Below are 24079 nucleotides of genomic sequence, written 5' to 3'. Positions count from 1 at the left end.
TTACATCACAACTGTTGTGATTTGATGATCGCACTAAGCCATATCACATTCTCACAACCATGCATTGTCAAAATTCAGTAAAAAAAGGTTCCCGTGCAACTGGTGCATAACAGCGTTTCAATACCGCTTTGAACCCTAGGCTAAGTGTGTCCCGCAGATGGCGTCACGATTAGAAAAAAAGTAACATTTTGCAGTTTATTTAGTAATTATTTATGGCTCTTTCGCGATTTCAATCATCATAAAGCAACCAGTTTAAGTACTGTAATAAATAAAAACAAAAACTTAATAAAAACTATATAGACATTTATAAAATAATAAAAATGACCAAAACAATAAAACAGAACTGTCAAAATATTAACACTGCTTTAGATTCCAGGTGAAGATGTGTTTCATATTGTTTTATTAATTAGTTTGACCTATTAATTTGGCTTTTAGCTACCAACAACTCTATAGCACCTTTGTATGACCCATATTACCATATTTTAATTATTTCTGAAGATTTCCCCCTAAAATCAGGCAATAAAAGACTAAATATTGCATTTGTGTTTTCTTTTTATGCCTTTTTCCCTCTAGAGCATTATAACCAACAATGTTTGTGAACGGAGTGGCCAATCGGAGGCGTTTAGATTCATTTAATAATTTATACGTGGTCTATTTACTGTATAAAAATGTTGAGTATGCCACATTTGAGAAGCATTAAAAAGTTGGTGTAAATAAACATAAACGCCATGTCAGATACATCTTCTGTTCCACCTTTGCAGTGTAAAGATGCTTTTGTTGATATTGAGAACATTGTATTGGTAATATATAGCATTCTGAATGACTAGTATTTTACATAAAACACAACACAGATGCATAATTATTATAAAGTAATGATAAATATAAAATTGCCCTTAATGGCCTGGCCCTGCTGTAGGGTTCACACTTTAGTGTAGTTTTAAATCTAGATCGAAGAATCATCCGTTTAATCACCAGACACAACTGATAGCAGAAGCCCCTGTGTTAAAGGTAGTTCACCCAAAAATGTTAATTCAGTCATCATTACCAGACAGTTGACGGTAGCCTTTGACTTCCATAGTTAGTACTTTTTTTTTCTTACTATGGAGGGCAATTGCTACTGTCAACTGTCTGGTAATCAACATCCTTCAAAATATCTTCATTTGTGTTCAACAGAAGAAACTCATTCAGGTTTATGACATTTTGAGGGTGAGACAATAATGACAGAATTTAGCTTTAAGTAGCAGCAGATTCACAAAAGGCATAAAACAAGAGTAGTTTTGATGGGTTTGCAGATGAGCCCCTAGCATCATGTCAAATTTGGCAAATTGTAACTATTTGTAACAATCCAAATATGGCAATTTGTAACTATGCTTTGGCAAATTGGTCGCTAACTCAAGGATTTGTATGATCTCGGTGGTATGTTTTAAATCTGCTTATGCCTCCATGATCAGTATGGTGAACCTTTCAGATTACTTTAAAAAAAATACATGTATATATGTTTTACAATTCCAATTCCAATTTTACAAATTCATATGAAATCACTAATTTGTGAAATAGTTATTTTCCCATGAGATTGAGTCAACACTCACATATTCACCAGTGAGGTCACTCGGTTAAAGGCAACAGAGAACGATTTGCAATAATAACATTTCTAATCGCAATCAGTTTTTTCCCCCTAGAAAATGTATCTGTAACTTCACATAGTTCAAATTAATTAACGTTTTAATATCAAAAACATACAATCTTTAAAACAAGCAGGCTGTTCAAACATGAAATCACTAAAAATATTAATGTGGTAGACACCTAAAAAAAAAAAAAAACATTGTACAGTAGAAAATTAAATTCCATCAAGGCCTCTTGTCCGTAACACACACAGTCTGGTTTCATAGGCCCCTTCCTCCGAGGTTTTGATGGGAGACTTTGCTGAGCCAGATGTGGTTGACTGTCCCTGATAACCATAGAGCTCATTGTCAACCAACGCGCTGCCTTTAGTGACTAGGCTTTTACCTTCTCTGACTGATCTGACCGGTAAAGGTGGACCGCTCTCATCTGTACATTGTTCATTTTCAGCATCATGTTGAAGAAGATGAGAATATACTAGAGTATCATCTATGTACGCATAAGTGTGAGGATCTTCCTCCTCCTCCTGTGTTTTGGGGAAACCATGGAGGCCTGGAAGGAAAGCGTGCTGATTGGGGTTGTAGACGGACAATGGGGGAGCCTTATTCCTCTTCTTTTTCCTGTGAAATATTGAGATACTTTGTTAAGAATCAAATATTACAGTACAATAGTTGTTAGGATTTCAAACACAAAGCCCAGATCCTAATCGGAACCAAACCAGTGCAGAAATATTCTCTGGAGACCTAATATCAATAATTATCACAAAAAAAAAAAAAAAACCTTGCCAAACGTTTGAAGAGAGCTTGGCGTAATATGTCACTTTCACTGAAATGGCGATATCTCTTGAATGGAATGAGATAATTTTACCAAAATTGGTGCACATGTGTATGGGCTCATTTACATGTAATATGGACAAAATTGCAGCGTTTGGCCACTTGGTGGTGCTATAACCGGAAAAAAATTGAAAATGGCTATAATTATGCAACAGTTGGCCAGACTGTCTTAAAAATTGGCATTCATTGTCTTTGTCCAAGGTACCATCATTGTCTACGAGGACACTGTCTAATAGGTTCTGAATGTTGATTGGCTGATGGGAGCCATATTTGTAAAGTCAAGGTTAACAGAGGTCGATAAAAATAAAACTCAGTGGACCCGTTTTGACTCATGGCCTCCAAAGACAGTGAAAAAATTTGAAAGAAATTACCATCAGAGGTGTTATCACATTTTACATGTGTGAACTTGTATACTGATTGTATATTATGAGATATTTCACACATACGCATCATTTAAATAATTTGTTGGATCTCATTCTGAACAACTTTACCTCTTTAACTTTTGTATTTTATATACAAAATACACAAATCCCAAAGGTTTTTTGCTCAACCTCAATAAAACCAGTTTTGTACAAATCTCATATTTTGAATAAATATTTTGAACTGTAGTATTTGGATGGCTATAGCAGTAACTTCAAAATGGCATGACCCATACAGTTTACCCTAAAGACGATTATTCCTACAAAACCTCAAACTTTCATAAAATTAAGAAGGGAAATGCGATATATAATTCAAAACAAGCATGTCAACTTTTATGGAGATCAGTGCTATAAATAACCTGAAAATATTCTTTATTCATCTCTTATTTGGGTGGTTACAGGCTTGTTTAATAACACTTAATATATTTATTTCATATGCGCCTAAAGGCCTTAAAGAGCTTGAACCACTGTAAATGCTGCTTTCAGCTATATTTAAAATCTGTTTTTGGAAAACTCACCTGAGAACAATCCAAATCACCACGGCTGTTAGGATTATTAATACGATGCCCACGATACTCAGGATGATGCCCAGAAGCTTGTCTGAAAACTTGTCTGGAAACATGACAATACATTTCACTTCATCTTTTCAAGTTTTTCCCCTATTGATATATTATATGGACATTCTAGTGGTAATCTAGTGGACATAAGAGAGTAAGGATTTCTCACCTGTGTTGTTCTGCAGTGTGATCTCCATCATTGCCCTGAAAGGTACTGTTGAGGACTTGCAGTTAGTCATGTTAAGGTAAAAGCTTCCTGGGATCAGGATTTCATTAATATTCTCATCCTTTTTAGTAGTGTACACCACCGTTTGAGAGGGAATGGTCCGCACTGCAATGTTTGTGTGCCCCCCCTTACACTTGGGCTGGCTGACATTCCTGAACTTCAGTTTGCTCTCAAGCTGTGGCTCAATGTTAACGATCCAGGACACCGTGCTGGAGGGTTTCATCCCGGACGGCCAGACTGGGGTCGCCAACACGGTAGGGTTATCCTTTTTTGGTGCAACAGTGAATATATAGTGCTCTGTGTGAGAACGACAGAACAGCAAAACTCAACAACTGTTTTGATTTTTTATATCAAGTTACTCGCAATGAATTTATTTGAGCAGGCACACTACAGTTGAAAGGTTTGGGGTTGGTTCGATTTTTTTAATGTCTTCAAAAGACATCTCTTTATGCTAATATAAAGCCTTAAGGCTGCATTTATTAGATCAAAAATACACTCAAAACAGGAATATTGGGAAATATTATTCAAATTTAAAATAACTGTTTTCTACTGTAATATATTTAAAAATGTAATTTATTCCTGTGATCAAAGCTGAATTTAGCATCATTACTCCAGTCTTCAGTGTCACATGATCCTTCAGAAATCATTATAATATGCTTGATTATTATCAATGTTGAAAACAGTTGTTTATAATATTTTTATACAAACCATAATAAATATTTTTTTTTAGTATTCTTTGATGAATAGAAAGTTTAAAAGAAAAGCATTTATTTGAAATATAAATATTTTGCTATATTATAACAATATTATAACTGGCACTTTTGTAAAAAGTTTTTTAAACGGTAAAAATGGTAACGGTAAAAACCTTTGAACGGTAGTGTGTCAATTTAAAACTCTTGATTCACAGACTTTTCACTACACTGATTCACTACACCATTTTTGTTCTACTAAATCATGCATTCGCTATATATTTTCCTCAAGAGACAAACTTCCATTTGCAGTAATGTATGATGAATGTATAATGAAACCATTTACCTGATATGTCTTGTGTAAATAAATAAGTTAAAAAGGGTTTAGCTGCCAAATTCTGGCCACCGAGACTTGTAACGGAGGCAGTTACTGCAATACTGGATTCACGGATCTGGATTTTCTCAATGGTTCCCTTTGGACAAAACTGCCCAACATTGATGCCAGTGTTAACATGGGCCACATTTAGGAGGATGCTGCTATAGTGTTTGTCCTCAGGTGGACAGTGCTGCAGACCGCCTGTAGGGGACTGTAGCTCCACCGCACTGTTCGGTGGGCCGTGAAGGTGCCATGTGATCGTCTTCAGGACTCCTGGGATACACTGCAGCTCGTACTCGAAGGTTATAGGGAATGGAGTGGATGCACAGTTTCTCCATTCTTTACATTCTGTTGATAAAGAAACAAAGTAAAGGATGAATAGATTAATGTTTAATAGTTATGGGCCAATAACTAAAAGAACATTAAGGCCCATTCACACCAAGAATGATAACTTTAAATAATTTTATTTTCCTCTTCTTGTACCACTGCCGTATGAAGGAAAGTTGATATTTGGCACACACTGATTGGACAGGGTCTAAAAAGACCATTTTATGTCAAACTCAGTCAAACTCTATAGCACCACCATCTGCTCAAGGTTCACATGTTTATGTTTATCATTATTATTCTTAGGCCTTTGGGTCTTGTAACATATTTAGATTTCCCTCTGGTTCTTTTTAAATTGCACAGTAAAGTTAACCCATTAGTTTGTGTCCTCCCTGTTATTTTGGTTGCCATCTTGGATTTCTATCAAGTTCAAAAGTTTATTGCCATTTGCACAGGTACGTTTCAGTACAAGTAACACTAAACATCAAAAACACCACCACCAAATTTGGCTTAGATAATCGCCACAATAAGCCACAAAAAGTGTGTAGGTGTTTTCTCTATCATGTTCTGAAGGTACCTGAGAAGTTTAGGGAAAACCTACTAACAATATTTTGCCCCAAAGTCATGTACCTGACCTGCTTAAATAATAGACGTTATGGTAAATATAGATTTAACTGGTGAACTCTCTGTTCTAGTAGTGACTGGGAGCATTTCACACAGTGAAATAAAGGATATAGTCTTATTTAAAGGACAAGTTCGGTATTTTACACTTAAAGCCCTGTTTACAGATCGTATCTGATGAAATAGAACGGTTAAGATTAAAATTTGGACACATGCTCCTGTCCCGAGAATTTTAGGTTTATTTTGCTTTTGTGGACCTATTTTGCCAAACACGTCACACCCGTGATTCTTCCGTTGAGAGCTTGAATAATAGACACTCCAGCCCAGTTGGTGGCGATAATGCACCTTTGCCAATTGCAAACAAACCGCTGGCATTTCATTGAATACACAGAAGGAGCGGCGGAGTAATACCGTACCTCACACAGCACATTCAATACAAGTCAATGGAGTTGGACAAAAACTACGATAAAACCTGTTGGAATGCATCTTTTTCAGCGATTTTTTTTGGGACCGTATCAGTGAACACCCCTGACCACTCGGTGAGTTTCACGTCTTTGTAAACGAAAGTTTAATGTGTTTTTAGGAAGGAATCTTCCAGTGCACATAGACAACCATTGTGGAGGTGGGGGGGGAAGCGAAATAAACCTAAAATTCTCGGGACAGGAGCATGTGTCCAAATTTTAATCTTAACCGTTCTATTTCATCAGATACGATCTGTAAACAGGGCTTTAAGTGTAAAATACCGAACTTGTCCTTTAAGGCACAGAGGGGTAAATCATGCAACACAGTTGAGTACCTATGGTCTGGTTGACTGTCCACTCTAGTTCTTCCTTGTTACAGTCAAAGATATCAAGGTCGTACTGGTTTCCTGAAGCTATGGTGACCGTGTCCATTATGACCGAATCCAGCTTCAACACACAGGCGGACTTGGGATTTCTTTTCATCACACGTATTTGTAGCGTTTGATTCTCAGGCAGATGCCCTATGCACTCCCCTGCAACAGTGACAAGAAGAAAAAAAATGTATGTCAAATAAACATGATCAAAAGATGAAATCATTTTATTATGAGAATAGAGACTGTGATGTGTCGAGGAACAGTGAACTCATCCAGCCCTGACCAACCTGTCTGTGTGTTATCCCGATTGTTATACATCCAATTAATAAACAGATAAATAATTATACAGACATTAATTATTGTTTTAAGTTATATTTGTGGTTGACCAACAAGATATCTCAATGGTCAATACCTATATCTAGAAGATTGAGCGGTAGTATCTGTAGTATATTTTTCAAAAGTCGTGAAAATAGGGAAGGCCTGATGGCATTACTCCGTGAGTCTCAAAGGATTAGTTCACTTTAAAAAAAACTTTTGCTGATAATTTACTCACCCCGATGTCATCCAAGATGTCCATGTCTTTCTTTCTTCAGTTGAAAAGAAATGAAGTTTTTTGATGAAAACATTTCTCCATATAATGGACGTCAATGGCGACCAAATGGTTGAAGGTCCAGATGACGGTGACAGTGCCGCTTCAAAGGGCTTTAAACGACACCAGACGATGAATACGGGTCTTATCTAGCGAAACGCTCGCTCATTTAAAAAATAAATAAAAAAGTTTACGTTTTATAAGCACAAACGCTCGCCTTGCTCTGTTCTGTGATGCGCGTTCGTAACGTCACGTAATACGCAGTTACGTTGTAAAGGTCACGCTTCTATGAAAAGTAAAACATTTCTATCCTGACGAAAATGTTCTTTTAGGCTTTTTAATATTACAACACCCAGGATACGCACACGAAATGGCCATTTTAAACGATAAACTGACACAAAGACATTTGAATATGTGTGTATGGTCCTCCTTCCGCACATTTGTAAACACTGACTCTGTGAAGCGTGACCTTTTCAACGTAATTGCGTATTACATGACGTCACAAACGCGCATCACAGAACAGAGCAAGGCGAGCGTTTGTGCTTATAAAACTTAAACTTTTTTATTTATTTTTGAAATGACCGAACGTTTCGCTAGATAAGACCCGTATTCATCGTCTGGTGTCGTTTAAAGCCAGTTGAAGCGGCGCTGACACTGTCATTTGGACCTTGAACAGTTTGGGGCCCATTGACGTCCATTATATGGAGAAATGTTTTCATCAAAAACCTTCATTTCTTTTCGACTGAAGAAAGAAAGACATGGACATCTTGGATGACATCGGGGTGAGTAAATTATCAGCAAAAGTTTTTTTTAAAAGTGAACTAATCCTTTAAGGACATGTTATAGCCAACTTGCATCTGTTTTTACTGATATTTTTAACCTGTCACTCTCTCTTTGTATGGTTCCAAATTGTTTTAAAAAAATCAATCATAATTCCTGTGCCTAAGAAAACAACTGCCCCCTGTATGAATGATTTTAGACCTGTAGCCTTAACTTCTGTGATAATGAAGTGCTTTGAACTGCTTGTCAAATCATATATGAACAACTGCATTCCTGTCTTTACTGATCCACTACAATTTGCATATAGACCAAATAGAGCTGTGGACGATGCTGTATCTTTGGTTTTACATACTGCACTTCAACATCTAGAGGGTAGGGATACGTATGTCAGGATGCTGTTTGTTGATTATAGCAGTGCCTTCAATACCATCATTTTAATATCTAAGTTGTTAGACCTGGGCCTCTGTACTTCCATCTGCAGAAGGATACAGGATTTTTTAACAGGCCGTCCCCAGACAGTTAGAGTAGGCACTACATACTCAGCCCCTATAGTGTTAAATATCGGAGCACCTCAAGGTTGCTGTCTTAGTCCTCTATTATATAGTCTGTATACGTATTGCAAAATATCCCTCAAATAGTATTGTGAAATTTGCAGACGATACTGCTGTGGTAGGACTCATTGACAGCAATAATGAAATTGCCTATAGGGATGAGGCGAGTAATTTGATCATGTGGTGCTGGTGCCGAAGAAATAATCTGTCCCTGAATGTGGGGAAAACCAAGGAGGTCATTATAGATTTTAGAAGAAATAAAACCACACATTTACCTCTCTATATTAATAACTCTGCAGTTGAAATGGTTAATACTTTTAAGTTTTTAGGCATTCATATTTCAGACTCCCTTTCATGGTCTTTCCATATCACCTGTGCCATTAAGAAGGCACACCAGAGGCTTTACTTCTTGAGGTGTCTTAAGAAATATGGTATGTCACTAAACATTTTAAAAACAATTGAGATTATATTGACAGGCAACATTATAGTATGGTTTGGCAGGGCTACTTTAAGTGAATTGAATCTTCTGTCAAAGGTAGTTAAAACTGCATCAAAAATGATTGGGGTTCCACTGGAATCACTCCAGGACATTTACTGGAAACGCAGTACTGGGAAGGCACTGGGTATTATACAGGATGTTAGTCATCCGGCACATAGTCTCTTCTCCCAACTCCCATCAGGGAGACGTTTGCAGAGCATCCCAACGCGTACATCACGGTTTAGAGATAGTTTCTACCCACAGGTTGTAAGGCTATTGAACGATAGTGCAAGAGGAAGGAGGGTTAAGCTTTGAGCGGATGTTTTACATTTTTGTATTCTACTTTATCTATTGACTTGTGTTGAGAAAGTGCTAAGGCACATTGTATTTCATTGCTGTGGTACTCTGTACGAATATGCATATGACAATAAACTTGAAACTAAACTATATACAGTATAACAAAATTCTAGTGAAAAGAAAACTTATTTTACAAAGCATTTTGTCAAAATTCACCAAAAGAAGGAAATTAAATTGTCAAATATTCACTGACAAAGCTTAGGAAAATTTGATTCTGACAAACTAGGTAGGTTAACACTCCTGTTAACAGGCCAAAAGCGAACATTGTTATTGGCCAATCTCAATAATCTTATAATATCCAAAAATATAGGTCAGTTTATTGGTCGATCACTAGAAATTATTTTATTAGCTCACTGTACTAGCCTGTGGATTATGTTTCCATGCAAGTTGTGTTCCGTCATTTTGACTCTGAGAGGAGTTTATTTTATCCCGAAAATGCTAGGTAATGTTATCGCGAAAACATACTGACTTTGCTTTCACAGGGTATAACAATGAATTTTTGTATAAAAAATAAAAAAATAATTCTGCCAGCCATATCACCCTAAAGCCCATGTAATGACTGATTCCCCACTGAAGCTAAGCAGGGCTGAGCCAGGTCAGTACCTGGATGGGAGACTATGTTGCTGCTGGAAGAGGTGTTAGTGAGGCCAGTAGGGGGCGCTCACCCTGTGGTCTGTGTGGGTCCTAACCATAGACAGTAAAAAAAAAAAAAAGGTCCTAATGCCCCAGTAAAGTGACGGGGACACTATACTGTAACAAGCACCGTCCTTCAGTTGATAAGTTAAACCGAGGTCCTGAAAAAAATCTGTGGTCATAAAAAAAATTCCAGGATGTCCTTTGAAAAAGTAGTTAAAAAAAAAAAAGTATTTCTTTACTGCGCAATGCACATTTCTTAATATTAAGCCTAACGTGTTTAATGTAACTATTAGTAAGGACAGTACAATCACTGTTTAATATCAGTCTTTAAATGCAAGATATTTAAAGTGTGCCTTAAAGTGTTCCACTCCTTCCACTCCTAGTTGGGCCTCAGCATTATTTCTGGATGACTAAAGTACACAATAAGTTGTTCCAGTTTAGCAGACTTTAAAGGTGCTCTAAGCAATGTCACGCATTTTTTAGGCCAATTTTTTTTTTGTCACATACAGCAAACATCTCCTCACTATCCGCTAGCTGTCTGTCTCCTGAACACACTCTAAAAAAACGCGGTCTCTGTAGACACCCCAACATAACATAAACTGTTCCAGCCAATAACCGACAAGAATGATGTGGGGTGGGGTTTGGGGGGTTAGTGCGCGGATGAGGAGGAGGGAGGGTCTAGCTAGCCTCCATTTTGTTTGACAATAGTTCGAACGTCAACAAGAAGTGACGTCACCCAGGATCGCTTAGAGAACCTTTAAGTATATCAATTTAGTATACCAATAGTACAATTGGGTATTTAAATATGTAAATGTGTTTGTAGTATACTTAGCATGCATTTCAAATACATTTGGTATATTTATTTTTTGCTAGGGACTCTTTCAGAAGATGTGTAATAGTGTCCCCTACCATATAACAGTGAAAACGCAGAAATACTGTATCTTCTGAAAAAAGTATTTTCTCACAAATGACAGAAATTTCCTAATTTGAGTGAGTGACCTCTTAAACACAGGATTGAAATCTCTTAGTAATACAGAGGCTGCCTTTACATATCAAAATCCATCAGATCATTCCAAACCAATGCTAGACATACTTATAATCAAGAATCTTTTAGCTGTATAATCCTGTACCATCTCTACACTACAACCTATATATGTAAATATGCTTAGATCACACATAAAATCAAGCCAATTGTTGAATGGTTGATTGGAAGTGTGTCTCATTTACTATGTGTTTCAATGAAGAGTGGAACTATGTCTTGTTTATTGGTGGCATTGTAAGCCAGTCTAAATCGGTCCAATGGCGGTATCCGAAAGGGTGAAGGTCTCTGCGCGTTACTGTCTTTTCCGCCTGGCAAAGTAATTTAGTTCCAATTAAACTTATCTGACTCCATTTTATCACGACCTCGAATTTAGGTTAGAATGCCAATTGGTTAATGGTCATTTATATAATGGTTTAGCAGCACATTTAATTATTCTTTTCAACTCTTTACTTATATTTTACCTGTTCATATTAGAGAGCTGTCGATTAGAGGTCCTCACGGCTTCTATTTAACGCGGGTCTCAAGATCACAAACTCGTCAGTTTTGGTCACTAAACAGAGGTAATTGGCTATATACCTGAGATGGTGGCATTCACACTTACACAATCAAAGATACTTTGGTATAGCCCCGTGGTTTTTGGTATACATTTGAATTTAAAGTAACGTTTACTTCAGGCAGAGGTATGGCCACTACTACAGATATAAGTCGATCAACATTACTTCTCTTATATAGCTTTGGATTGGCCATGCCGTGGTTTCCCACGTACACTTATCTAAAGTAACATTAAATTAAAACTAGGTTGGTCAAGCAGCACTTTGCTGTCCTAAACGGAAATACACTTCTTGTCTTTAAAAGACCAAGTACACTTGAATTAAATATTAGTCGTAACTAATCTGACGCAGATTTTGCGGTAACATACGAATCTACTTGGGAAAACAATTTCAGAGCAAGTCAGAATAAAATCATTATTATGTCAGGTAAATGTATAATGCCAATTTCATAATCAGTTCAAAGGTAATAAATACAAATCATCAAATGCTCTGGAATAAAGAGAAAATATGTGAACCTGACATTAGAAAATACATGATGCTGACTGTCTTGCCCACACTCTGCATCACTGGCTAATTTGAGCTACAAATCGCCCTGAGCCTCTCGTTGCATTTCTTTATATAGACAGTAACTTCTTTCACATGGAAACATTAGCTAACAATGGGAACTTGCATCCAGAGGTTACACCTTTTAGGAGCAGAATGCCATTTGCCCAGAAGACACGCCCTCCTCTGTGTGCAAGATATCTCTAAACTCTTAAAAACTTCAATTCCTTTTTGTTTACTTCTTTGGGAATGAGACATTTGTACCAGTCGCACCGAGACATTTAATATGATACCAAACATGTATAATACTGTATGATAATTATTCACATTAAACCATATAGATTTTTGAATGAATATTGGTGATCTCTGCATAAGAGAGAAGGAATGGGGGAAGAGATGTAGATTAGGATGATTCTGGGGTGAGACTTGCGTCTCAAATGGTGATGCTAACTTCACAAGAGAGAGTTCAGATGTTAATTTCTTTGGTTTACTCAGAGAGTTGCCCTCTCTTCCAGTTCGTCCAGTTTTTCCAGTCTTACTGCATGAATCAAATCAGTGTAAAATGTATCATATTCTTATAGAAATCATGTCTAAATTTTACTCTGCTAAGAGCGGGAAAGTTAAGAGCCCATGTGACTAGTCGGAGATAACACATCATTTATGTGAGAGAAGGAGAAATAGTCAAATCCCGAGCTAAAGACAAGATCTAATTGGTCAGAACTCGTCTGAGGGGGATGGATGGAGTTGGAAATGTCCCCACAAGATCAAGATTTACTGGTATTACTATACTTGTGGTCCATAACGTAGGGAATACCAGAACTACACACACACACTTACACACATTTGATAAAACTTTTTCATGCATGATTTTACAGAAATTATGTTCAATAAGTTGACCATGTCAAAGTCATATAAACGGCTTTAACCATTTTTGAACAGGATGAATTTGTTTGAATGTGAATCTTGCTATAACTGTTACTTTGACACAACTTTGACATACAAAAAGTACTTCAGCAATGGATTAAATTAAACTAATAAAGCAAAGCATACTGCATATAGAGCATAACTGAAAATAAGTTCATTTGATGTCTGTTGTGACTGTCTGCTCAGTGTTGAAACAATGTCTGAAATCAGTGTTGATTCAGCACTGAATCAGTGACTTCTGCTCAATAGTATCCCCATCCTAATTAAACAAGCAAAAAAAGCAAGGTTGACTAAAAGCAGCTCAACAGCACCTCATGTCATGTGACCCCCGAGGCTCTTCAAGGAAAGAAAGTGCTCTTCTCATATCCCGCCTCCATGAGTCATGACCTCGCCTCTGCTTGGGTTTCCCATAATGACACAACAGATGGCTCAATCGTAGCCTTGTGTAATCAAGGTGAATCAATAGTGATAAAACAATCAATTAATAACAATAAAAATGTGTTTTGAAAACGAACACAATACATAATATTAAGTTAAATATAATGGTTTCTTTTTTCTTTTAATTTTAGGGTAAAATAATAGCCAACGTGTTTACATGAGATAGGCTTGGTTTGTAGGGAATTACAAATGTGCATATATTCAAACGCACATAACTATAGAATTAATTCTTGATGCGCACGTGAGCGCCATCAGCGTTTCTCACACGTTCGTGTTTAAAGTCTGTGTAGAGAGAACGGTGTCGTCTTAACGGCCCCTAATTTAATAACTAATGATCCTTTCGACGAAAGTGAATCAATCAAAACTAACTTTAGCTGGAAAATAACATTATTCAAGAACCGCTATAAAGCCAAAACAATCTCTGTTACCTTAAATTATACGTTTATCTCTGTAAAGCAGCTTTGAAACAATCTACATTGTTAAAAGCGCTATATAAATGAAGATGACTTGACTTGAGATTCACCCTACTACACAGTAAATGATTTATGTTATTTTCACAGTAATATTACCGTATTCTCAATTCGCTGGTGTTATTGTTTATATAACAGTAAAATTAATAAAATAAGTTTAATCATAATAATAATAATAACAACAGTATAATTCTATACTTAATTTTACAGAAGACCCATGCTTAAAACTATTGTAGTTAGTTTTACAGTAATTTTACTGTGGTATAAAATACAGAAGCTTGCTGGCTATTTTTTGACACTTGCCAGTAAGTTACTGTTGATTTAACGTTTTTTTTTTATTTTTTACAGTGTGTAGTGATAGAGAACACCACGGTAAAGAGGTGGTTACGCTATTATTCTACTACAGTTACAATCATAAGTTCACACACCCCTTGCAGTAAAGAGCCGGTGGGTGTAAAACTTTTTGGATTGGATGATTGATCAGTGTAAATTGTACTTATTTTATCTTCAGGGAAACATGTAAATATCTAATGTATAGTTTCTAAATGGCAGAATGAAAAAAATAAAGCATCGCGTTAGTTCAGGCAGGCCACGTCAGCCAAGCTCGCATCAGCTGATAGCCAGCTGTTCCTGACGTGTACCAATCCAGTTTCGACACCTATCACATGCAGAGGCCGATTTAAATTCCCATTCCTTCAGCATCTCCTCTATCGCATCGCTGCTCGGGTCGGGTAGCAGACCTCCATGTGATGAGGGGGGCCGCTGTGCCTTGGTGAAACGGTGTTTGTAGCCTGCATGTAGCCTATTTTTTAAATTATAGTTGCAAGCAATTCAAAAAATACAGCATATTGCAAAAAAAGAAAGAAAGTATTTACTGTGAGGAACGGACCTCGGGTTCGAAAATGACCTCGGGTTCGAAACGGACCTCGGGTTCGGGTCGGGCTTAAAATATAACCGTAATGGTCAGGTTGGGTTAAATGATTTCGGGTACGGGCCGGGTTTGGGCCTAAGTTTAAAGCCCGTGCAGACCTCTATCATGTACCCATTGCGGGAAGATGACCATTATGAAGTTGCGGTCGAGACTGCAATACCTTGAAAGAGGTGGGTTCCCCGTGCCTCTGCCTCGATCTAATCCTCCCCAAAGGGTTACTTCAGGTAGCAGTACGGGTGATTTTAGGATCCAGGTGAGCACGCATCCTTCGGGGAACCAACCCCCTAGGAACCCTCACCCCTCTTGCTCTCCGCAGCCAGTGGAACGTGCTGGACCGTCTCAAGGCAGAGGAACAGCCGTATCCTTTGAAGGTCCCCCCGCCAATCGCTGCATCGGAGGGTTAACCAGACCTCTTTGGGGATGACAGTTACACGCAGATTTCCCCTATGGAACGGGCTATGCAGCTGTGCCTCAACTCCAGCTCACAGGGAAATCCGTGTCTCCCTTCCCAGGCCTGTAAGCACTCGTCGGAACTAACGGACAGGCCTGTGGGCAAGCCGCCTCCAATGTACACGCTATGGCGTTGTTGCAGGTCCATCAGGCCAAGGCACTGAGTGAGGACCCCCAAAGATGTTCGATCAGTGCCATGCTTTCCTCCTGCAGCATGGGTTGGAGTAAAGGCTGTCTAACTCCACCCTCAAAGTATATGCTGCCGCAATATGGTTGGGAGGCACGACATGGTTGTCAGGTTCCTTAGGGGGTTGAGATGGTTAAATCCTCCTCAGCCTCCCTCCATGCTCTCTTGGGGCCTCACTCTGGTGCTTTTAGCATTTCAGAATGATCCCTTCGAGCAATCAGCAGACTTAAGATTCTGTCTATGAAGACTTTACTGCTGGTTGCATTGGCTTCCATCAAAAGGGTAGGGGACCTGCAGGCAATTTCGGTCGACGAATCGTGCCTAGAGGTTGGGCCGGGTGACGCCCACGTGGTACTGAGACCTGGCTATGTGCCCAAGGTTCCTACCACTCCCTCCAGGGACCAGGGACCAGTGACCTCTGTCCCGCCTGCACTCCGCGACAGTACGTGGACAGAACTCAAGCCTTAGGACTTCAGACAAGCTCTTTGTCTGTTATGGAGGCCAGCAGAAGGGAAAGGCTGTCTCCAAGCAGAGGATGGCCCACTGTATAGTGGATAACAAGCACAAGGCGGGCCTAGCTCACTCAGATTGCGAGCCAACTCTACTAGAAGTGTTGCATCCTCCTAGGCGCTGACACGTGGCGCCTCGCTAACAGATATTTGTAAAGCTGCGGGCTGGGCGACACCTAACATGTTTGCTAGACTCTATAGTCTATGTGTAGAGCCAGTATCCTCCTTGTTCTCACCTCAAATGGGTAGAAGCACAGAGAGGCCCGCCTCTTGTCGGCTTGCTGCGCCTTAACAGTTGCGCTTATAGTTTAAACCTGTTGAGTCCTCCATCACCCTCTGCCTATACTCCACTGTATCCTTGAGAACCAGGTCTAGGCTGGGTGCCATATGTGTGAACCTGAGGGGATCCCATATGTGTATTTTTTCAGAGTTGCTCCAAAACGGGAGCCCGTATCTTTCCCTTGGTAGAACCCATCTCTTATGAGGTTGGAGTCACCCCAGTATCTTCCATATGTAGCGCAACCCAATGCAGTTAGTGGATATGTACACCTCCATGTAACTCATGCAGGGAAGAATGTGGCTTCCGCAGCGTCCCTTTTCCAGTATTATCCCATAGTCTTACTGAGTGTGGTGGATTATGCAGAATAGCAGTGATGGACATTCTCTGTGAAAGCCCTGTCCCATCAGGTAAGAGAGAATAGGATAATGCATCCATAATGAATTGGTGAGCAAACGGTAGCCATGGTAGTTCAAAAACACAGTAGAAACGTTAGAATAACACAACATTAGTGTGGCGAGCAGGACGAGGTCGAGGGACGTGAGAGCGGCGCGAGACCGGTGGCGTGATTAATAATGAGCGACACCTGCGCGACGCACCGGTCTCGTATCTCTCACGGAGGAGCGGAGGCATAAAAGGAGGATTGACGACAGTGAAGATCGAGAGAGGACAGGCCTGTGTTTGTGTTGTGTTTTATTTCTGTAGCCAGCAGTCGTCCGCGAGGGACTGCTGGCTTATACTTTCATTTTGTATTCGTTTATTTATTTATTAAAATGTTTGAATGTTCGCCGGTTCCCGCCTCCTTCTTCCCATAACATCTAACCTTGTTACAATTAGCAATCGCGGACATTCACATTTGGACTGGATTAGAGTTCCCAGAGGACCATTGAGTTTTCGGAAAAACAGTAGGTAATTTGGGCTGGAATTTTCACATAGTGTGAGAAAAACACAGACTTGGCAGATTCGGACGGGACAAAACTCGCAAAGTACGTCTGTTTCTCAAACTTCCCCCTGGAAAACTAGTCCCGTCTGAATAGGGCTTAAGAAAAATGTACAACACCAGCTCTAAAAGCATAATGTTGCCCTCTAGAGCATCAGTGTATGATTGCACCTTTTTTAAATAGTTGTGTATGAATCCTTCAATTGTCCCCAGTGTGAAAAGATGGATCTCAAAATCATACAGTCAGTGTTGGAAAGGGTTCAAATATGCAGAAGATGCTGGAAAACCAAAGACTGTGCAGGATCTGAAGGATTTTTTTTTAAGAACATTGGGCAGTTTAACTGTTCAGGACAAACAAGGGACTCGTGAATGACCATCACAAACATAAAACCAGTCATTGATCACCTAAAATTGAACAATATTATTGATCTGAGTGTAATGACGCTGCTGTATGAGAACTGAACTGAGCTGAACTAATTTAACAATTGATGATCTAAATCAACACTGAACTGACTTCAGCTGAACAACAGCCGAAATGCATCGTTTTCACTGTAAAGCTGCTTTGAAACGATCTGCATTGTATAAAGCGATATACAAATAAAGGTGACTTAACTTGATCATCCAGGTAACGACACACAGTATCAAGAATATGTAAACTTTTGAACTGGTTAATTTGTGTAAATTCAATAATTATTTTGAAATGTATAAACATATCTATATATACTATATATATAAACATGTGATATGTGAAACAGCTTATTCAGGACGTACTACATAAAAAATAACATGCAATTTTACTGATCCCTTTTATTTTGTTAACATAATTTATTACTATCTTGTATTAAAAATGTTACATACCCTTTGTTCTCGTGATGGCAGAGATTTGAAAGTGCACCATTAGGCCTTGCGATGGAGGACGTGACCGGGACATGTTGCAGTTCTTTATGTAGAGATAAAAGTCGCCAGTCTCCACCATTGGCTGGCTTCCATTCAGCGGTTTTACCAGACTGTTCTTGCCAGGCCAAATGTACTTCATTGTAGGGATGCGTTCAGGTTGGAGGCATGTTGGAACAGTGTGGCTCAAAACGCGCACATCTGTGTAGTACGTCTGGGGCACTTTGAAATACCAAATTGTCTGTGTATTTCCAGGAAAAGTGTTCGGGGTAAAGAAATCCTGGGTTGAACTCCTCTCTGGGAGAACAACATGGATTTTAACCAGTGCTGTAAAATAAAGAAAGTTCAACAATTCACATATGACAACTTTGTTTAGACAATTTGTGCTTAAATACATAAGCTTTACCATTGCACTTACAATCCATGGCAGATCCCTGCAATACGCCGATAGCTTTCATGTCCAGTGGTTGACCTCCAGACACTTCCAAAGACAGTTTTCCAACTTTACGCACATCGACTTGCCTAATAGTTCCATTCCGACAAAACCTCCCAACCGTGACATTCTCCGCTGTGAGCATGTAAACGTGCTTGTCTGGGCAGCCGTCTGTCGGCTGAATCTGCCGTAAACCAGTCTTACTGAAACTCAAATTGATTGTCGCTCTAGCTGAAGGCATCAGATTCCAGGTGAAGGTCCGATTGAACTTTTGAAAGGCATGGTGTTTTTTGGGTTCAATGTCTGGTATCACTGTTGAACAAATGTATGTTATGTCAGAGAAAAACCCTGTAGATTTATTAGGTTGACCATGAAAAACAGTGTTTTTAGTCGTTTTCGCAACATTGCCATCTGTACGCAAAAATAATAACTTAAACTTTTCGGTTTGTAGTACATGATCATGGTCATGTATACATACCCTGAGAACACAGCGCTCTCCATCTTTATTAGTTTACACGCTGTGTCTGAAATCGAATACTTCCATACTATATAATATGTGAAAAACAGTAAGCCAAAATAGTAGCATGTCCGAATGCATAGTCCTTGGGAAAAAAGTAGGCGAAAATTACCCGATGACCTACTACTTCCAGCGAGATTCTGAAGTACGCATATGATGGACACTTTACCCATGAAGCCCGGGATTGGATTTATAAATGGCAATGAAGCGACGCAACATTTGCTGGTAGGTCACGTGACAGTAACAACCAAGTTTCATACATACTACCCATTTTCATACTAGGGCTGTAAACGATAAATCGTGATTAATCGAATCCAAAATAAAAGTTTGTGTTTACATAATATATGTGTGTGTATTGTGTATAATTATTTATATATATATATATATATATATATATAAATACACGCACATGCATATATATTTGAGAAATATTTGCATTTATATACTGCATATATATTTTTATATGATTGATATTATATATAAATATAACTATTTTATATATAAATAACAAATTTTTCTTAAATATATACATGCATGTGTGTGTGTGTGTATTTATATATACAAAACATACACAATACACACATATATATATTATGTAAACACAACCTTTTATTTTGGATTCGATTCATCGCGATTAATCGTTTACAGCCCTATTTCATACTATATAGAACATACTTTTTTAATGGTCACGAAGTACATTCAAACTCAAATGTAGTACCAATATACGATTTCGGATGCAGTGGCGGTCTCGGTTTATTATAGATAGATCTGTTAAACAAAGAAAGTAAACTGTATACAAAAAAAGTATTATAGTGTTTGCTTTTATATTATTAGTAATAGAATGGCAAACATTATAATACTTATTAATTTATGGTCAGCATTCCGCAAATATGCATTTACATAATTTAAACAAATCTTTGAATACATGGTTTGTCTTAAAGGGTTAGTTCTCCCAAAAATGTAAATTCGGTCTGTAATATCTGACCCTTTTTGTTCATCTTCAGAACACAAACTAAGATATTTTTGGTTAAATCTGAGAGCTGGATCATAATTAGGCTCACGCATCACACACATGACGAGAGTCGGCCAATCGTGAGTCTCCGTTCTGACGTACAACACAGAAGCGCTGCGCTGTTACACTACATGAACTCACTCAGAGGAACACAGAAGAACATCAAGAGCTGAATAAAATTGTTATTTTTGTTTTTTTTTGTGCACAAAAAGTATTCTCGTCGCTTGATAAAGTTATGGTTGAGCCACTGTAGTCACTTAGACTATTATAAACATTATCTTTACAAACTTTCTGGACCAGCAAGTTTAAATTAGAATAGAAGCCTGTGGAGGAGTGAGACCGCTCTCAGATTTAATCAAAAATATTTTCATTTGTGTTCAGAAGATGAACGAAAGTCTTACGGGGTTGAACAACATGAGGGAGAGTAATTCACCTTTGGCTAAGCCCCGCCCCCCTTAGTTACTGTTGTCCGACAACTTCCTCTGGGATCTGGTTTGGTATCAACATGGCTTATGCTGTGACGGCTCTTCCTGCTGAAATTTCATCAAACTTTTATAAAGCAGCAAATAAAGTGTCCGATAGAAGTAGGCAAAAGCGGCTGCAATATGCGTTCGAAGGCTTTATTCAAGACATACCGGTGACACGCAAGCAACAACAAGGCATCCAAATAGAGGCAAAAGCATAACGGTCACAGTCAAAAAATGACCCACCGCATATCCTAATGGAGACGGAGGCTGGGACTCACAATATCAGGAGAAACACTGTTCATGCAAACCTGGGTAGGTCTCTATTCACTTCTATAATCGTTATTAAAGCAAACGGACTACGTGAGTATAACGTTGTATTTATTAGCAGCGTGTGCTAGCGTATCAACAATTAGTGTAGAGAACCGAAATCATAACCTAACACTGTCTAACTAGTATAACTTCACAGTAAGGTTAAAAGCTAAATGTATCTTAGAGCACAGAAGTGTGTTTGTTGATCTTGAGGGGTTTCGCTGACTGAGGACGTCCACACAGTTTAATCCAAAGACGACACTTGTCAGGATTTGACTTCGGTTTTGGGAAGGGAAAAAAACGGACACCCCCTCCAACCTCTCTGGGAAACGCGTATCTGTGTTACAAACGCCCCAGGCACAACGTTTAACCATATTTCTGATAAAACTACGACGGTAATAGCCTGCCGAGACCAAAAATATGAGACGCCTGTGTTAAAGTCAATGGAGCGCTGTGGAAAAGTGTCGGACCGCTGTGGAGCTCGTTCTTGGCTGCGCTGTGATTGGTCAATCTACATTCTAGGGCGTGGCTTAGCCAAAGGCAAATTACTGAAAGAGTTTTCATTTTTGGGTGAACAACCCTTTAATGACCAGTGAAATATGATTATCTAAAAGAAAGATGTAAGGAGTAAAAGTATTATTTTCATCTCACAGCTCTCACCGTTAGGCTTGTCTCTGATGATCTGCACGATGAACACGTTCTCTGGCTGTGAACAGCTGAAGTTCAGACGCGTGTCACTTTTGAGGACCACAGAAGACTGGCACACCTGGCTAATACAAACCTGGCACTGTGTGTTTATGCCAGCAGGAGCACTCGTATTAATGTGGATGCTTGTGCCCTTTTCAACAGCAATGTTGAGCTCTGAACCACCTAAAATAAAAAGACAACATTTTCATAAACAAACATAAAGATTGTAGGTACAGTACCAGTCAAAGGTTTGGAAACATTAAGATTTTTTTTAATGTTTCTGAAGGAAGTCTCTTCTGCACTCCAAGCCTGCATTTATTTGATCAAAAATTTAATTTATTCCTGTGATCAAATCTGAATTTTCAGCATCATTACTCCAGTCTTCAATGTCTGATAAAAAAAATAAAATCTGAATATTATAAATGTTTAAAATAATTGTGCTGCTTCACTTTTTTCTATTATTTTTTTGTGGAAACCATGATACCATTCAAAGGTTTGGGGCAAGTAATATATACAAATAATAATAATACTTCCGTTCAGCAAGAATGCGTTAAATTGCTCAACAAAGACAGTAAAAACATGGATTCAAAATATTTCTATTTCAAATAAATGCTGTTTTACGTTTCTATTCATTAAAGAATCCAGACAAAAATGTATCAAGGTTTCCACAAAAATATTAAGCATGCAAAACATTTTTCAACATTGATAAACATGAGAACCATTAATAATAATTGAGCACCAATAATAATTGGTAATAAATGAGCACAAAATCAGCGTTTTACTATGATTTCTAAAGGATCGTGTGACACTGAAGGAGTAATGATGCTGAAAATTCAGCTTTTAAATTACATTTAACAATATATTCACATAGAAATCATTTCACAATATTACTGTTTTTTTAATCAAATAAATACAGCCTTGTGAGTAAAAGAGACTTTTTTCAAAAACATTAAAACAATCTTAATGTTTCCAAACCTTTGACCAGTAATATGTATAACAAGAAAATAATATGCTGCGTCACAACTTTACCCTTTAGCTTTTTTTCACATAGTGAATATGACACAATTCTTTATAAAAGCACAAAATATACAGTTTCTCATATTAAGTTATAAATAATGTTGTTTACACTTTTTTTTTTTTTACACTTTTTTTTCAAAGTTTATTGTATTCCTTTCTTAAGTGAAAAGGTATAGCCAACTAAAAACTAAGACGAACCCCGATACAGGGCATCGAAATGGACAGTAGTGTTGCCTGCTGTGCCTGTGAATGTTGAGGTTAGATGAACATGTTACCTGTGAGCTCCGAGAATGACGACTGGAAAAACAACAAAAGAAGCGAAAAGCACGTGAACCGCCACAATCGCATGACTTTTTATTATAGCAATAAACTCCTAGGAGAGGTCTAGAAATGTAAGAGTGCGCCACTGACCGCAAACATTAACGTTTTCACTGCTCCTCGGAGACAATAAAGCGGCTTCCTGGTTTGCGACAGACTTCAGGGTTAGTCATCAGCTGAGTCCCTGGAACTAGAGAGGCTGCAGTTCCTGTTAACACCGCACGTCGGCTGCCGTTCCCATCCAGAAGCAGAAGTGCAGTCGCTTACAGCCAGCGGGAGAACAGGGCACATCATGACAACAGAGTTATGTTGTGAATAATACTCATAGTTGTGATATAAATATATATATATATATTTTTTAATTTAATTATTATTATATTAAAATTTCATTTTAATTATATATATATATATTTATATACGATATATATATTCAAATTAAATATATTATTTAAATATATCGTTCATTATTGCATATTATTTAATTGATAACCAGGTTTAGAAGATTATAGAATTAAAGAATTATATAGAACATAATATACCGTAGTCATACAACATTTATGTATCAAAAGAGCTAAAATTCCAAGCAAAAAGTAGATTAAAAAACGACATTCTCTTGACAAGATTTACCTCTTTAGTAGATAATATATATATATATATATTTTTTTTAAACAAAACAGCAAAAAAAAAATTGTCCTCTGTTGTCCTCTAAGGCGATGTGTGACATTATCAGTTTATCCATTTTCACAATATCCATTACAATAAATCAAATTCGGATTAGGCCTATGTAAGGATCCGTGGAAAAGAGACTTTCACAGCACAACTCGAGTTGAATTATGGGTTACGGTTCTGATTGTCTGGCTATGTAAAGTAATGTAATGTAATGTAATGTAAGTGAATTGTGTTTTTATCAATCGCTCCCTCCAATGGCTTTATTTAATTTTAATCATATGTGGGATTACACATTTAAGAATCAGTAAGGATCTGCTGATCCTCGCTCATGTCCTGATATAACAATATTGTATTTAGCATTTAAGGCACTGGTCTGAAACTCAGCTCCTGCAGAGATTATCCAACCCTAAACTAACACATCTGATCCAGATAATCCAGGTGTTCAGGATCTCCAGAAACTACGGCCCTCCAGGAGCTGAGTTTGAGACCACTGATTTAAGTTAAAGATGATGACATCAGATGAATGATTCTGTTAAGCAAATATTGGCTAGGGTTAGGTCGATTGAGTCTGATTACTGAGACTTTCACCTTTTGTCTTTAATG

At 38.0% G+C, this 24079-nt stretch overlaps 1 protein-coding gene across 3 annotated transcripts; it reads right to left on the bottom strand.

Annotated features, from left to right (window-relative positions):
• Positions 1–953: 953 nt before the first annotated feature.
• On the bottom strand, positions 954–23124 carry cdcp1a (CUB domain containing protein 1a). Of its 3 annotated transcripts, XM_079626562.1 has the most exons (10): positions 22901–22994; positions 22765–22786; positions 21446–21655; positions 18466–18792; positions 18012–18374; positions 6462–6659; positions 4691–5068; positions 3599–3952; positions 3391–3484; positions 1700–2240 (listed from the first exon to the last, which is right to left on the bottom strand). In XM_079626562.1, the coding sequence occupies exons 1-10, from the start codon at positions 22907–22909 to the stop codon at positions 1838–1840; spliced, it is 2358 nt and encodes a 785-aa protein (XP_079482688.1). In that variant the 5' UTR covers positions 22910–22994; the 3' UTR covers positions 1700–1837. The 3 variants fall into 3 exon arrangements, with proteins under 3 accessions (XP_079482689.1, XP_079482688.1, XP_079482687.1); XM_079626563.1 differs by lacking the exon at positions 22765–22786 and having other exon boundaries at positions 954–2240; positions 22901–23124; XM_079626561.1 differs by having other exon boundaries at positions 22765–22972.
• Between the last annotated feature and the right edge of the window lie 955 nt (positions 23125–24079).

This window comes from Phoxinus phoxinus, assembly GCF_949152265.1.
Source record: "Phoxinus phoxinus genome assembly, chromosome: 10".
Lineage (NCBI taxonomy): Eukaryota > Metazoa > Chordata > Actinopteri > Cypriniformes > Leuciscidae > Phoxinus > Phoxinus phoxinus.
The sequence above is the reverse complement of the archived record's forward strand: the minus strand, read 5'-3'. Positions and strand labels throughout refer to the sequence as shown.